The 13,655-nt window shown below is 38.2% G+C and overlaps 1 protein-coding gene across 3 annotated transcripts in view; it reads left to right on the plus strand.

Annotated features, from left to right (window-relative positions):
• The window catches only part of LOC140873157 (BEACH domain-containing protein B), a 71,477-nt gene that overhangs the window by 31,891 nt on the left and 25,931 nt on the right, over positions 1 to 13,655 (plus strand). For all 3 annotated transcript variants that reach the window (XM_073276197.1, XM_073276361.1, XM_073276281.1), the window contains 9 exons: positions 26 to 186; positions 283 to 592; positions 675 to 1,104; positions 1,234 to 1,570; positions 1,711 to 1,899; positions 3,679 to 3,940; positions 4,040 to 4,231; positions 4,297 to 4,515; positions 4,599 to 4,775. In XM_073276197.1, coding sequence (XP_073132298.1) covers positions 26 to 186; positions 283 to 592; positions 675 to 1,104; positions 1,234 to 1,570; positions 1,711 to 1,899; positions 3,679 to 3,940; positions 4,040 to 4,231; positions 4,297 to 4,515; positions 4,599 to 4,775 — 2,277 coding nt within the window. The remainder of the gene's footprint in view (positions 1 to 25; positions 187 to 282; positions 593 to 674; positions 1,105 to 1,233; positions 1,571 to 1,710; positions 1,900 to 3,678; positions 3,941 to 4,039; positions 4,232 to 4,296; positions 4,516 to 4,598; positions 4,776 to 13,655) is intronic.

Raw genomic sequence — 13,655 nt, forward strand, 5'->3', positions numbered from 1 at the left:
ATTATGACTGCTTCCGTGCTTTCAGGCAATTAATCAGAAACAACAGTGTGTCTCGATGGACATCAAGTTTGTCGAAAAGAATTGGCACTTCTTGTCTTTAGTACATTCTGTTGGTAGAGCATTTTCGAGTGGCAGCCAACTGAAATGTTATTTGGATGGGGTTCTCTTGTCCTCTGAGAAGTGCAGGTGTTTTGATATATTAGAGCTTATTGATGGTGTAATGTTTGTGTTTATCTCCAGGGAACTACTTCTTGCTTTTAAAATTTCATCTTGACATTGCAGATATGCAAAAATCAATGAGCCATTAACTAGATGCACAATTGGCACAAAACCTGTTTTTCCTATGTTCGAGGAAAACGCCATGCACTTTGTCAAAGATTCTCGTCCATTTCTTGGTCAGATTGGTCCCACATACTTGTTCAGTGATGCTATCTCTTCTGAACATGTGCAGAGCATCTATTCTTTAGGACCGAGTTATATGTATTACTTTCGTGATAATGAAATTTCAGCACATGCCAATAAGTCGTCTGGTGGAGTTTTTGATTCTAAAGATGCCCTTGCATCAAAAATTATATTTGGCCTTAATGCGCAGGTTCTCTCTTTTCCTGTGAACTATTTGGAGTGTTTCGTTTGTATTTAAACTTTAACCCTGTGACTCAAGCATAATTTTTTAGGCAAGTGATGGCAGGGCATTGTTCAATGTTACCCCAACTCCTGATCATGCGCTTGATAAGAAGTTCTTTGAAGCAACAGTATCAATTGGGACACAGTTATGCTCTCGACGGCTGCTGCAGCAGATAGTTTATTGTGTTGGCGGTGTGTCTGTGTTTTTTCCTCTTTTAACACAATTTGATATTTATGATTACAATGGGAATGATGGAGTCAGAGAGATGTCGCTGACATCTATTAGATGTTGTTTGACTGTGGAAACCATCAAGCTTATAGCATCTATTATGGACGATGATTTATCGAATCAACAGCAGATGTTTCTTCTCTCTGGATTTTCAGTATTGGGATTTTTGCTAAGATCAGTTCCACCCAAGCAACTAAATTTGGAAACTCTTTCAGCATTGAAACATTTGTTTCACATTGTTGTTAATGATGGTAAGGACCAAGGACACATGCTCTTAAATTTTAGAATGCTCTGGTTATATTATATTATTTGTTGTTTTGGTGGTGTAAGCTGCTATTATGCAGTGTGTTGCATATCTAATGACGTATTATTCACTTCAGGCATGTCAGATTTGCTGGTGAAAGATGCTATTTCTTGTATCTTTCTTAACCCTTATATTTGGGTTGGTACAGTGTACAAAGTGCAGCGAGAACTGTATATGTTTCTTATCCAGCAATTTGATGATGATCCGAGGTTGCTTAAGAGAGTGTGTAGGCTTCCTCGTGTGCTTGATATTATTCAACAGTTCTACTCGGAAAATGTTGAACACAATCTTTCTGTGGGGAGCAAGCTGATTGCCCATGTCTTAATTGATCAGGTTAATGAAGAGAAGCTCAGCAGAGAAGAAACACGTAAAGTTCGTTTACTTTTGTTAAGTCTTGGTGAAATGAGTCTCAGGTATATTGTGTTTTAATCTTACTGTATCATAAACACATCTTCAAATCATGGATTGTTCAGTGTTACTCTTGTTATTTTTATCAATATGTTTCTGTTTACAAAGCCTCATTTGGCTTCTGTTGGTTTTTTTGTATGAGCAGGGAGCAAGTAACAGCATCCGATATAAAAGCGTTCGTGGCGTTTTTTGAAACTTGTCAGGATATGGAATGTGTTGAAGATATTTTAAACATGATAATGCGTGCTGTTTCCCAGAAACAACTGCTTGTTTCCTTTCTAGAACAAGTGAATTTAGTTGGTGGTTGTCACATTTTTGCCAATCTTTTGTCGAGGTAATTTAACTGTATTTCTATGTGATCTTCACTTTAATGGGTGATGATTTTTCTGCTAATCTTGAAAGCACAAACAGCCTCTTGAGAATCACTACAGGTTGAGATTAGTGCTAAAAATAGCACTTTTTGTTTTGTGGTAAAAACAATTGCATTGATTTTGGAGGAATAGCCTCTGAATTTTTCTCGTTGTTTATGATTGCATAAAAAACCTCAAAAGAAAGGGAATTGATGATTTTCTTTTGATGCTAAATTACAGGGCATGTTTTTGTTGGATATTTTTTTATTCCACGTTAGGATAATATTGTGTTTATGTTCAGCCACTCTAGAATGTTTTATTTATCGACTAGCATAAATTTTTTCAGAAGTTCAGAATATTTGCGCATTGATATAGAGATTTTTTATCGTGAATTGTGTGTTGTACCAACTTTGCATGAGTCTTTTCCGTTTGATTATCCAACTCCTTGATCTTGAGTTATTCTTTCTAACCTCCACTCTGAAGCAGTGACATTTGCCATTGACAGAAAATTTGTTAAATAATTTTCAAAATCCTTTGTCCTATCGATGACACGGCTAAATCGCCTAGAATTATGAAAACCTAATCTCCTGTGTTTATGCTCTTCAGCTCTGAACATTCCTCCCCACTCCGTTCCATACCACTCACCACCTCAAATTCGTCAGCTCTCCCAATGGAATCACCAATTTCACTTCCTCCCTCTCCGCGAAACTGCCAAATACATTACCACCTCTCATCAAACCTCCTTTTGCATCTCCGTAGCTGATCGTGTCCACCTGGTACTGAGATGGCCCGCGGTGGCTGTCCCACCCAGTTACCATGGCTGCCTCCGCCATGTCCCACCAAAATCTACATCTATTTTTGTCTATTCAGATTTCTTACTCAAACTAAAATCTCTGGTGGTTTAACCTACCAATATTGTTCTTACACCAAGCCTAACTGACCGGCTATCATCTCACACCAGCAGCTGACTTCCTCTTTCACCTTATTTATCGTTATTGGCCAATCTCCCCTCCAATCATGGATCACAACCATCACGATCTCTTTCAACTCCATTTCCTTTTCCGATGCTCCCCTTCGTACTATGATGCCACTTTCATCTGCCCAATCACGAATGACTAGCTCCGCACTTCCATCCCCGAAAGTGAATCCAACACCCTCCACAGCTAATGTAGTAGTGACCCTATTGCTTATCTCAACCCTTTCCAGATCCAGAAACTGAAGTATGAGAGCAATACCGTGGAGCATGACCTTTGAAGACTGCTATCCCTGGAAGCGATTTTTTGTTTGCCATGCCACCCTTCACTGCCTGTCTCCAGTTGAATATTTGCACGAGAGAAGGTGACTGGAGAGAAATTAAGCTGCCCCTGATATAAATATAAAGGAACTGGTACTGTTTTTCTTTTTCGTCCAAAGAATCTGTCTTGATCGAGTGAAATGATGCAATCAATTTTCCTGACACAACAAGTATTAGTTCAAACCAATCTGCCACTGGTGCTCACCAGTACACTATTCTAAACAACTCTACTCATAATAACTCACCACCTGTATTTAACTGTAGATTTACAAAACCTAATGACTCAAACCTCGAGAGTAACGACTCAAACCCTTGAGAGCACTCTCTTTCTCCCTTGCTCCGCTCTATTTTCTCAGGGTGAAGAATAAGTTTGCTTGAATTTGGCTTCCCATTCTTCCACTATGTCCTTTTTAATTCATTATTAAAATTGTGGTTCTGGTTTTATGCTTTCTCTGCGGTTGCCATGTAGGGATATGGAGCCTGTTAGATTGCTCGGCTTACAATTCATTGGAAGACTTCTTGTTGATCTTCCAATAGAGAAGAAAGGGCCCAAGTTTTTTAACATTGCAATTGGAAGGTCTAAATCTGTTTCTGAAGGTCACAAGAAAATGAGCTTAGATATGCAACCTATCTTTCCCATAATATCGGACAGGCTCTTCAATTTTCCTCAAACTGAGATTCTCTGTGTGACACTTTTTGATGTTCTTCTTGGTGGCGCTAGCCCAAAACAGGTTTTTATCACTACGTTTTTTATTTCCACAGGGTCAGCTTGAAACGTGTTAATGCTTACATGCTGCAGAATTCATAGATATTAAGGATTGTGTGTGCAGGTGTTGCAGAAGCATAATCAGTTTGATCGGCAAAGCAGTAGTAAACATAATTCTCAGTTTGTCCTTCCCCAGGCTCTATCCCTTATTTTCAGATTTTTGTCAGGTTGTGAGGATGCCCCTTTGAGAATGAAAATTATGGGAGATCTACTGGATCTCCTAGATTCAAATCCTTCAAACATTGAAGCTATGATGGTATGCAAATTGTGGGACTGCCAAACAGAAATTCATTGCTTTGATTTACTGAACTTTTCGTGCAGGAAAATGGATGGAATTCATGGTTGATTGCCTCTACAAAGCTTGATGTGATAAAGGATTACAAAGTCAAAAGGCAAATTTATAATGAACCTGAGATGGTCGAGCAAAACTTCGTGAAGAATGTGTATATTCTCGTTCTTTCTTATTATATGCATTCTGTTAAAGGAGGCTGGCAAAATTTAGAGGAGACTGCCGATTTCCTAATATTTCAAACTGAACAAGTATGTTTTAGTCTTCCTGCATATTATGTGATGCTGTTTTGAAACATCTGCAAACAAACTTCATCGAAGTCTTGGTTCTGCAGGGTGGTAGCTCTTATCAATCTTTTCTTTGTGATCTATATGAGGGCTTGATCCAGCAACTAATAAACTTGTCCGCCGAAGAAAATGTTTTTGTCTTCCAGCCCAGTCGGGATAACACATTCTACCTTCTAAAACTGATTGACGAAAAGCTCGTTTCTGAAATAGATTATTGGCTTCCGGTACGTAATCTTCTGGATTTAAGGTTTTGAGCTAGTTTCTATGAACTTTTTCCTGTTTTCATATACACTTGATAGTTGAGATTGAGCTTCTTTTTGTGTTCAATCACTCTGGATTAAACTGTAAAGGGAATTTTATCGGGTACAACTCGAGAATAAATAGAATAGAAACATGAGTTGGGAAAGGAAAATGAGTGCAGCCAATTTCCTACTCTAGTGGGTTTGCTTAACTGCGTATGCTCTAATTTTCCATTTCATGCTGGATATTAAAAAAATGATAGTTTGGTATGAGGATAGAGTTTGTTTTTAAGATTAAGTGTTCTCCTCTGATAGGTGTTTTCTTTCGAAAATTCTCATCTGTTCAACTTTCTACCGTTTTAATACCATGTCCTTCCACATTTCAACTCACCTTTTTTAAATTCAAATCAACATAAGAATAGACCACAAAAATTCTATCTCAAAAAATTATCAAAAGAAACCTCTCTCGACATAAAAAAAATTATAACTTTCCTTTTTTCTTATACAAATTCACTGAGATACCCAGGCTAAATAATATGGGAGTTGATACAGGCTAACCTGCTAAATACTACTAAAAACCAGTAAAAACATAGACACAACGAATGTACTCAACAATCATATCACCATCAAAACAGTGTCTCTTGCGGATATAAATTGTAAATGCATTGGTAAACATGTAATTTAATTCTAAGAAATCCTATCAATATCCGGTCCAATCCGTCAAACATCTTTACATTCTTGGCAGACCAAATGTGATAGATGGTAGCAGAGAAAGCTAGCGTCCTAGCCTTGATGATTTTCGAATTCCTTCGAAAATTTTACTTGAACCATTTGAGGGCATTGTGTAAGGTCGTCATGTAATGCCTCATACCCAACCACTTGCGAACATGTGACCAAAGTAGATAACTGAACTGGCACTCGAAGAAAAGGTGATCTAGGCAATCCAAGCCCGAGAAACAGAGGCTACATTCTTTGTCGGCGTCAAAAGGTAGATGATCTTGTGTAGAGAGTCGTACTTGGGCACCCAACCTAAGTGTAAAAGCATGCTTTGGCAACAGGTAGGATCTCTGAACAACCGAAGCCCAGGGAACCAACTTTCCGTTTGGTCGGAAAAACTGAAATGCTCTGCTGGCTCCCAAAGTGCTTTGACCAAACCAAGAATCCAGCAAGCAACGAGTAGGGGGTGTCAGCAGTGACAAAGTGCTCATCCCTGATCTGGAGAATACGTCTGATGAGCGGAGAGTCCGTATGCTTCACTGTCCAAGACCACATGTCCACCCGAGAGAGATAGGTATAATGAACATATCGAATCCAAAGAGATTGCCACTTGTCAGTTCGAATGAAAAACCCATAACTTTTGACAACAATGATATGTTCCAACTTCTTAAGCCACGTAGCCCAATATCTCTTCTCTTTAGAATAGCACGTAGAAGCCCAAGAAACTGGAGGATGGTTAGAGTTCCACATAAATGAACGATAAATGCTATAGATATGATCTATTATACCAAATGGGATAGCAAAAAACATTCAACCCCTTGAAGCACCGACTTGATATTCTCAATCTTTCTTGCATAAGATAGAGAGTTACTTGGCCAAGAATATAGGTCGAGCACCCTAAGAAAAACCTGTAGTATTCAAAAGAGAGGAACTAGCATGTAGTTGAAGACGGAAAAATATAGGTCGAGAAGAGCTGATTTATTAGTATCTTGGAACAAGTCTTCAAAGCTCGGTGTGTGAAGTGTCTTAGTCAATATATCTGCAGTTTGCATGGGAGTAGGGATGTAGCTGAGATCAATGACTTTATTCTCAATCTTCTCACTTATAAAATCTGGATCCACTTCCACGTTCTTTGTGTGATCATGGTGAACGACATTCTTTGATGTACTTATAGTTGCTTGATTGATTGTCACACTTTACTTCCATGGGTCGTCCATCTCCAAGCTTTAATTCAGTTAGGAGTTTTTTCAACCACATACCTTTGCATATCCCTTGAGCTAGAGCTCAATATTCTGCTTCTGCTTTGCAGCGTGCCACCGCAGTTTGCTTCTTACTTCTCCAGGTCGCAAAATTCCCCCACAAAAATGTACAATACCCTGATTTAGAACGCTATCCAGCCCAATTAGCATCACTTACACTTTAATGTCTCGTATTGACCCTTTGCCCTGGGTTTTTTTTGAGCTATCTCAGCACTCGGAATATAACATCCATGTGGGTTTTTGTAGGTCTATTCATGAACTGATTGAAGACACTAACAATGAATCCAATGACAGGGTGAGTGTACGAGAGACAGATTAGTTTTCCTAATAACCTTTGATATCCCCCTTTGTAAATCATGAGGTGTTTCCAAGCTTATTTGCATCCATTGGTGTTTCCACTAGTTTGCTCTCCAATAGTCCGGTTTCCTTTAAGATGTCCAACAGTTCCACAGTGTCTCGAGCTGCGTCCCAGATGTCGTTGGCCGTGGGATAAAGCAAAAAATTCTCTCCAATCTCCATTGTCGTAAAGTTGATCAGCCAGGACATCACCATATTATTCTCTGATGGCCAGGATTTGAAAGACTTGTCATCCTTGTTCGGACAGCTAGCCACGCTGGAGGAAAATCTTTACCCTTGCTGCAAATAAACTGTGATGAAATTGACTTGGAACTAAATCAACCCCAAAAGCGGGCTCAAGGGGGGAAGATTTTTCATATCTATATAAGGAACTCCCAGGAACTCTATCCCACCGATTTGGGATATATTTCAACATAAATATAATAACCGATTGGGACTATTGTAGATAATTATGCCCATTGAGTTTATGACTAGTGATGAGAATTGATGTATTATCAGATAGGATGGCGGAAGAAAAAGGCGGCGGAAGAGGGGCTTCCAGCGTCGAGGCCATACCGTATTTAGTTATTGACCGGTTACGGTCTCTGATATCATGTAGTTAAAGACGGAAAAATATAGGTTGAGAAAGTCTGATTTATTAGGGTTGAAAATAAAAAGTATAAGACACTTAATTATAGAATTCTATATCCCTAGTTCAATAGAAGTTTACTTGTACAAGGAATTTTAGTTTGCTTGTACAAGGACTCTTAGTTTGCTTGTACAAGGACTCTTATCCTGTAAGAAACCTAATCAAATAAGGTTGCGTTTACTTCGAGAGATGAGATTGTGCAATGATAGATTAAAATATGATTATTAATATAATTTGATAGGATGTGATGTGGTTATGGAAAAATAATAATATGTTTAGTTTGAAGGATTAAATTTGAGATTGATTTTTTTTATCTTTTCACCATGTACAGATTTATAATCCATTCTAAAATTTAGGATTAAGAATCATTTATAAATCCTATTATTAACGGACTTAAGGATTTATAATGATTTTTAATTTTGCAACTAAACATAGGATTAGTCAGTATTAATTATATTATCCCTTATTTATCAAGACAAGTAAACGCAGCCTAAGAATATTGATATGTCCTATCTATCTGAATATTTGAGCTTCAACATAGTATAATAAGGATCTCCACCGAGGGCAAATCAGCTCAAGAAAAGAGTCAGAGATCTGCATATGTAAGGTGAGTGTACCAGTCTTCTGACTTAATGGGTGAAAATAATGCTCAATATCAGTCGATGCCCTACGGATAAGTTGATATTTGTATTATTCTACAAATATTTTTTTTATAAGAAACTCTTATATATCATATTCGATAATAATATAGAAAGTATTGTAGAGAAAAATACTATTCTCACTTGATTAAAGGATAAAAAGTACAACCTAATTTATAGGACTAAATTAAAGCTAAATTAAGGAAAGGAATCTACTCCTACTTTAACATGATTACATACCGATAATACAATATTGAGAATCCTAGAAAATAAGATGTTAAAAATATGAACGACAAGAGAAGGGAGAGAAATATTGTTTCTCATATATTTTACTAACTTCTAGAGTACAATATAAATAGAAGAAAAGCTAACCTAATAATCTGAAATCCCTATGTTTCAGTATTATTATTCAAACTAGATATGTTATCTTCTAATCCTACAGAATAAATGATAAGATAAGAATACTCAAAATTTAAGATAATATCCATATCTCCAACACTCCCCAACACTCCCCCTCAAGCTAGTGAATAGATATTTATCATTCCTAGCTTGCTTGTCAATTCTTCAAATGCTGTTTTCGACAGGCTCTTAGTCAAGATGTCTGCAACTTGCTGCCTTGAAGGAATATAAGTCATGCACACACTCTTATCTTCAATCTTTTCTTTGATGAAATGTCTATCGACCTCAACATGCTTTGTTCTATCGTGGTGGACCGGATTGTGGGCAATATTTACAGCTGCTTTGTTGTCACAATAAAGCCTCATAGGTTCTTTGTTGGGTATTCTCAGTTCTTCAAGTACCCTTTTTAACCATATGCCTTCACATAGTCCTTGAGCAACAACGCGTAATTCAGCTTCTGCACTACTCCGAGCCACTACCGATTGTTTCTTGCTTCTCCATGTTACAAGATTGCCCCACACATATGTACAATAACCGGTGGTGGATCTTCTATCCATTACTGACCCTGCCCAATCAGCATCTGTGCAAACTTCTATTAATCTTGGTTCCATTTTTCGAAGAATAGACCTTTTCCAGGAGTGCCTTTGAGATATCTTAGAATTTTTCTTACTGCCTCCAAGTGTATGCTGCATGGAGAGTGCATGAATTGGCTAACCACACTTACAGCATAGGTAATGTCAGGCCTAGTGTGAGATAAATAAATTAACCTTCCAACCAGTCGTTGGTATCCTTCTCGATCAACGTTACTCTTATTATCTCCTGGTCCAAGTTTCAAATTCTGCTCCATTGGTGTCTTGGCTGGCTTGCAACCCAACATGCCTGTTTCTTTCAACAAATCTAGAGTGTATTTCCTTTGGGATATGGTGATTCCCAGTTTGCTTCGTGCTACTTCCATTCCCAAGAAATACCTAAAATTTCCAAGGTCTTTGATTTCAAACTCAGTAGCCAAAAACTTCTTCAATTCGTCTGCCTCTTCAAGATTATCTCCAGTGACGATGATGTCGTCTACATAGACTATCAAAATAGTAATTCTCCCATCCTTGGAATGTCTGAAAAATAGAGTATGATCAGTTTGTGCTTGAATATATCCACGACTTTTGATGGATCTAGTAAACCTCTCAAACCACGCCCGAGGAGATTGTTTGAGTCCATATAGAGCTTTCTTCAGTCTGCATACTTGGTTAATTCCTTGTTTTTCTTCAAATCCAGGAGGAAAATCCATATACACCTCTTCATTGAGGTCCCCGTTTAAGAACGCATTCTTCACATCTAATTGCTGTAATGGCCAATCAAGATTAGCAGCTAATGACAATAAAACTCTTACAGTGTTTAATTTGGCTACAGGAGCAAAAGTTTCTTGATAGTCTATGCCAAAAGTTTGAGTAAATCCTTTAGCCACCAATCTCGCCTTGTACCTCTCAATGCTCCCATCTGCTTTATACTTAATTGTGAAGACCCATTTGCATCTCACAGTCCTCTTATCCTTGGGCAGTGTTGTGATCTCCCATGTGCCATTTTTTTTCAGAGCATTTATTTCTTCAAATACAGCCTTTCTCCAATTTGCCCTTGCTAGAGCATCATGAATAGTTCTAGGAATCTCATTAGTTGAAAGGTTACAAGTAAAGGTTCGAAAATTGGGAGAAAGATTATTGTAAGAAATAAAATGTGAGATAGGATGTGCAGTACATTTTCTTACTCCTTTGCGAAGTGCAATGGGTATATCAAGTTCGGAAGAGGTTACCTCTGGTTCAAGGGCTTGTGGAGGTGGATCTGGTTCAGCCTCTTGGTTCTGCTGAGCTTTAGTTGGCTCTATCCCTTCAGCTCGCTTTCTCCTAGAATAAACAAAGAATTTCGGTGCTGCTTCATCTCCCCCTGTTTCCAAATTTTCAGTTTCTGTTATGGGCATCGTAGACTTAGATTCTGTAGGTATGAAACTGTCATTTGAATTGTTAGGCACAAGCACAAGTGGGCTGGAAGACACGGAAACTTGCTGAAGTGGTGCAGGTGATGGTGGTAAAGGAGTTTCCCATGACTGATCTTCAACCGTATTCTCCCCCTGAAGAGAAGTGGTGGGAAAGAAGGGCTGAGACTCAAAGAACGTGACATCCATGGACACAAAGGTTTTTTTCAGCTCCGGAGAGCATTTATAGCCTTTCTGAGTTGCTGAATAACCTATGAACACACATTTTATGGCACGAGGGTCAAGCTTGGACTTGTTTGGGTTGTGATTGTGCATGAAAGCAGTGCACCCAAATGTTTTAGGAGGTAATGATGAAATGGCACGAAAGAGGGGATATTGTTTTAACAGAGTTGAGAGAGGGGTGTAAAAATTGAGGACTCGGGTAGACATTCTATTGGTTAGATACGCAGCTGTTAGCACCGCTTCTCCCCAAAGATACTTTGGAATATGCATAGTGAACAACAAAGCTCTGGCCACCTCTAAGAGATGACGGTTCTTTCTCTCGGCAATGCCGTTTTGTTGAGGTGTGTTTGGGCAAGAACTATGGTGGATAATACCCTCACTAGAAAGATAATTCCCAAGAATGGATTGATAGTATTCACGGCCATTATCAGTGCGGAAGACTTGAATGGTGGTTTGGAATTGTGTTTTGATCGTAGAGTTGAACTTTTGAAAAATTTGGCCGGTTTCTGATTTTTCTTTTAAAAGGTAGACCCAACACACCCTAGTATGATCATCAATAAATGTGAGAAACCATCGAGCCCCAGAATAATTCTTTACACGTGATGGACCCCAGATGTCACTATGAACTAATGCAAATGGGCGACTTGATCTATAGGGTGTAGCAGGAAAAACAGAGCGTGTGTGCTTGGCTAGTTGACAAATTTCACATGATAACAAGCTGGACAAGCTAGAACTTTTATTGCCAAACAAAGATGGGAACATATGTTTCAAATACTGAAAGTTTAAATGTCCTAATCTACGATGCCATAACATAATTGTGTCTTTATTGGAAAAAGAAGAATCTATTTCAGCCTGAAAAGCTTGTTTATTCTTAGGAATAACAGCTTCAAGGTAATAGAGCCCTCCTTCCACTCTAGCATTGCCAATTGTCTTACCCGAATCCTGCTCCTGAAATATGCAACAAGACTTGGAGAATTTAGCTGTGCAATTTTGATCTATGGTGAGCTTGCAAACTGATAACAAATTGCAGGTCAGATTTGGGACATGTAAAACAGAGTGAAGGGTTAATGAATCTGAAATGCGAACTGAACCTTTACCAGCAACAGTGGAAAGTGTTCCATCCGCAATTTTAACTTTCATATTGCCAGGGCAAGGAGAATAAGATGAAAATAGCAGGGAACTACCTTTCATATGGTCAGAAGCGCCTGAATCGATGATCCAGGGTTGGTTTGCTTCTGTTACAGCTCTATATGCAGTGGAAAAGGTACCTGTTTGTGCTAGGGTACATGAGGCTGATGGAATTTTTGTCATGGGTTGACTAATCAGCTTCTGAAGATGTTCTAGTTGATCTCTGTTCAAGTTAATGCTCACTGATTGAGTATCAGGGAATGAAGATGGGTTTGTAACACTTTCAGCAGTTGCTTTAAACCCCCTGTTATCATAACCCCTACTGCGTGGCTTCCAATTTGCAGGCTTCCCATGCAACTTGCATTGAGACCTCTTTAAAAAAATTTTGGAATTTAATACATCTGAGGTAGACTCCTTGGATTCCTTAGAACTCTCCGTCATGGCTGTTTTTACTATGATTAATACGGAACAGAAACCTTCTCTGATACCATGTTAAAAATATGAATGACAAGAGAAGGGAGAGAAATATTGTTTCTCATATATTTTACTAACTTCTAGAGTACAATATAAATAGAAGAAAAGCTAACCTAATAATCTGAAATCCCTATGTTTCAGTATTATTATTCAAACTAGATATGTTATCTTCTAATCCTACAGAATAAATGATAAGATAAGAATACTCAAAATTTAAGATAATATCCATATCTCCAACACTCCCCAACATAAGAAATAGAATATTCAACACTTCCCCTCAAGCTGGGTAGTATATGTTTGTCATGCCCAGTGCATCACTGAAGATTTTGACATTTCTGACTGTAGTTTTTCTAAAGAATAATCCCTTACCACGTGTTCCTTTTAGATATCTCAGTATGCGATAAATTGCTTCCATGTGTTCGACAGTTGGACTATTCATGTGTTGACTAATCACACTAACGGCAAATCCAATATCTGGTCGAGTATGAGATAGGTATATAAGTTTGCCCACCAAGCATTGATACCTTCCTTTGTCAGTAGGTGCATGATCTTCGTTTGTACCTATCTTGACATTCGAATCCATTGGGGTGTCTGCTGGTTTACACATTAACATCCCTGTTTCTTTCAACAAATCAAGAACATACTTTCTATGAGAAACTGAAAGCCCAAGTGAAGATCTGGCCACTTCCATGCCTAGAAAATACTTAAGAAGTCCAAGGTTCTTAATTTCAAATTCTTTCGAAATGACACCTTTTATCCGATTCATTTCCTTCTCATGATTTCCAGTAAGTACAATGTCATCCACATAGACAATGAGAACTGTAAATTTTCCATCAGAATTTTTAACAAACATGCTATGATCGGACTGGCACTATAAATACCCATCATTAGTCAGCATATTTGTAAACCGATGAAACCATGCTCTAGGTGATTGTTTCAGCCCGTACAAAGATTTTTTCAGCCTACACACTTTGTTCTTCATTGCTTCTGGCATAAAACCCGGTGGTATGTCCATGTAGACTTCTTCTTCAAGATTACCATTCAGCAAAGCATTCTTGACAT

Source organism: Henckelia pumila, chromosome 1, assembly GCF_033568475.1.
Source record: "Henckelia pumila isolate YLH828 chromosome 1, ASM3356847v2, whole genome shotgun sequence".
Lineage (NCBI taxonomy): Eukaryota > Viridiplantae > Streptophyta > Magnoliopsida > Lamiales > Gesneriaceae > Henckelia > Henckelia pumila.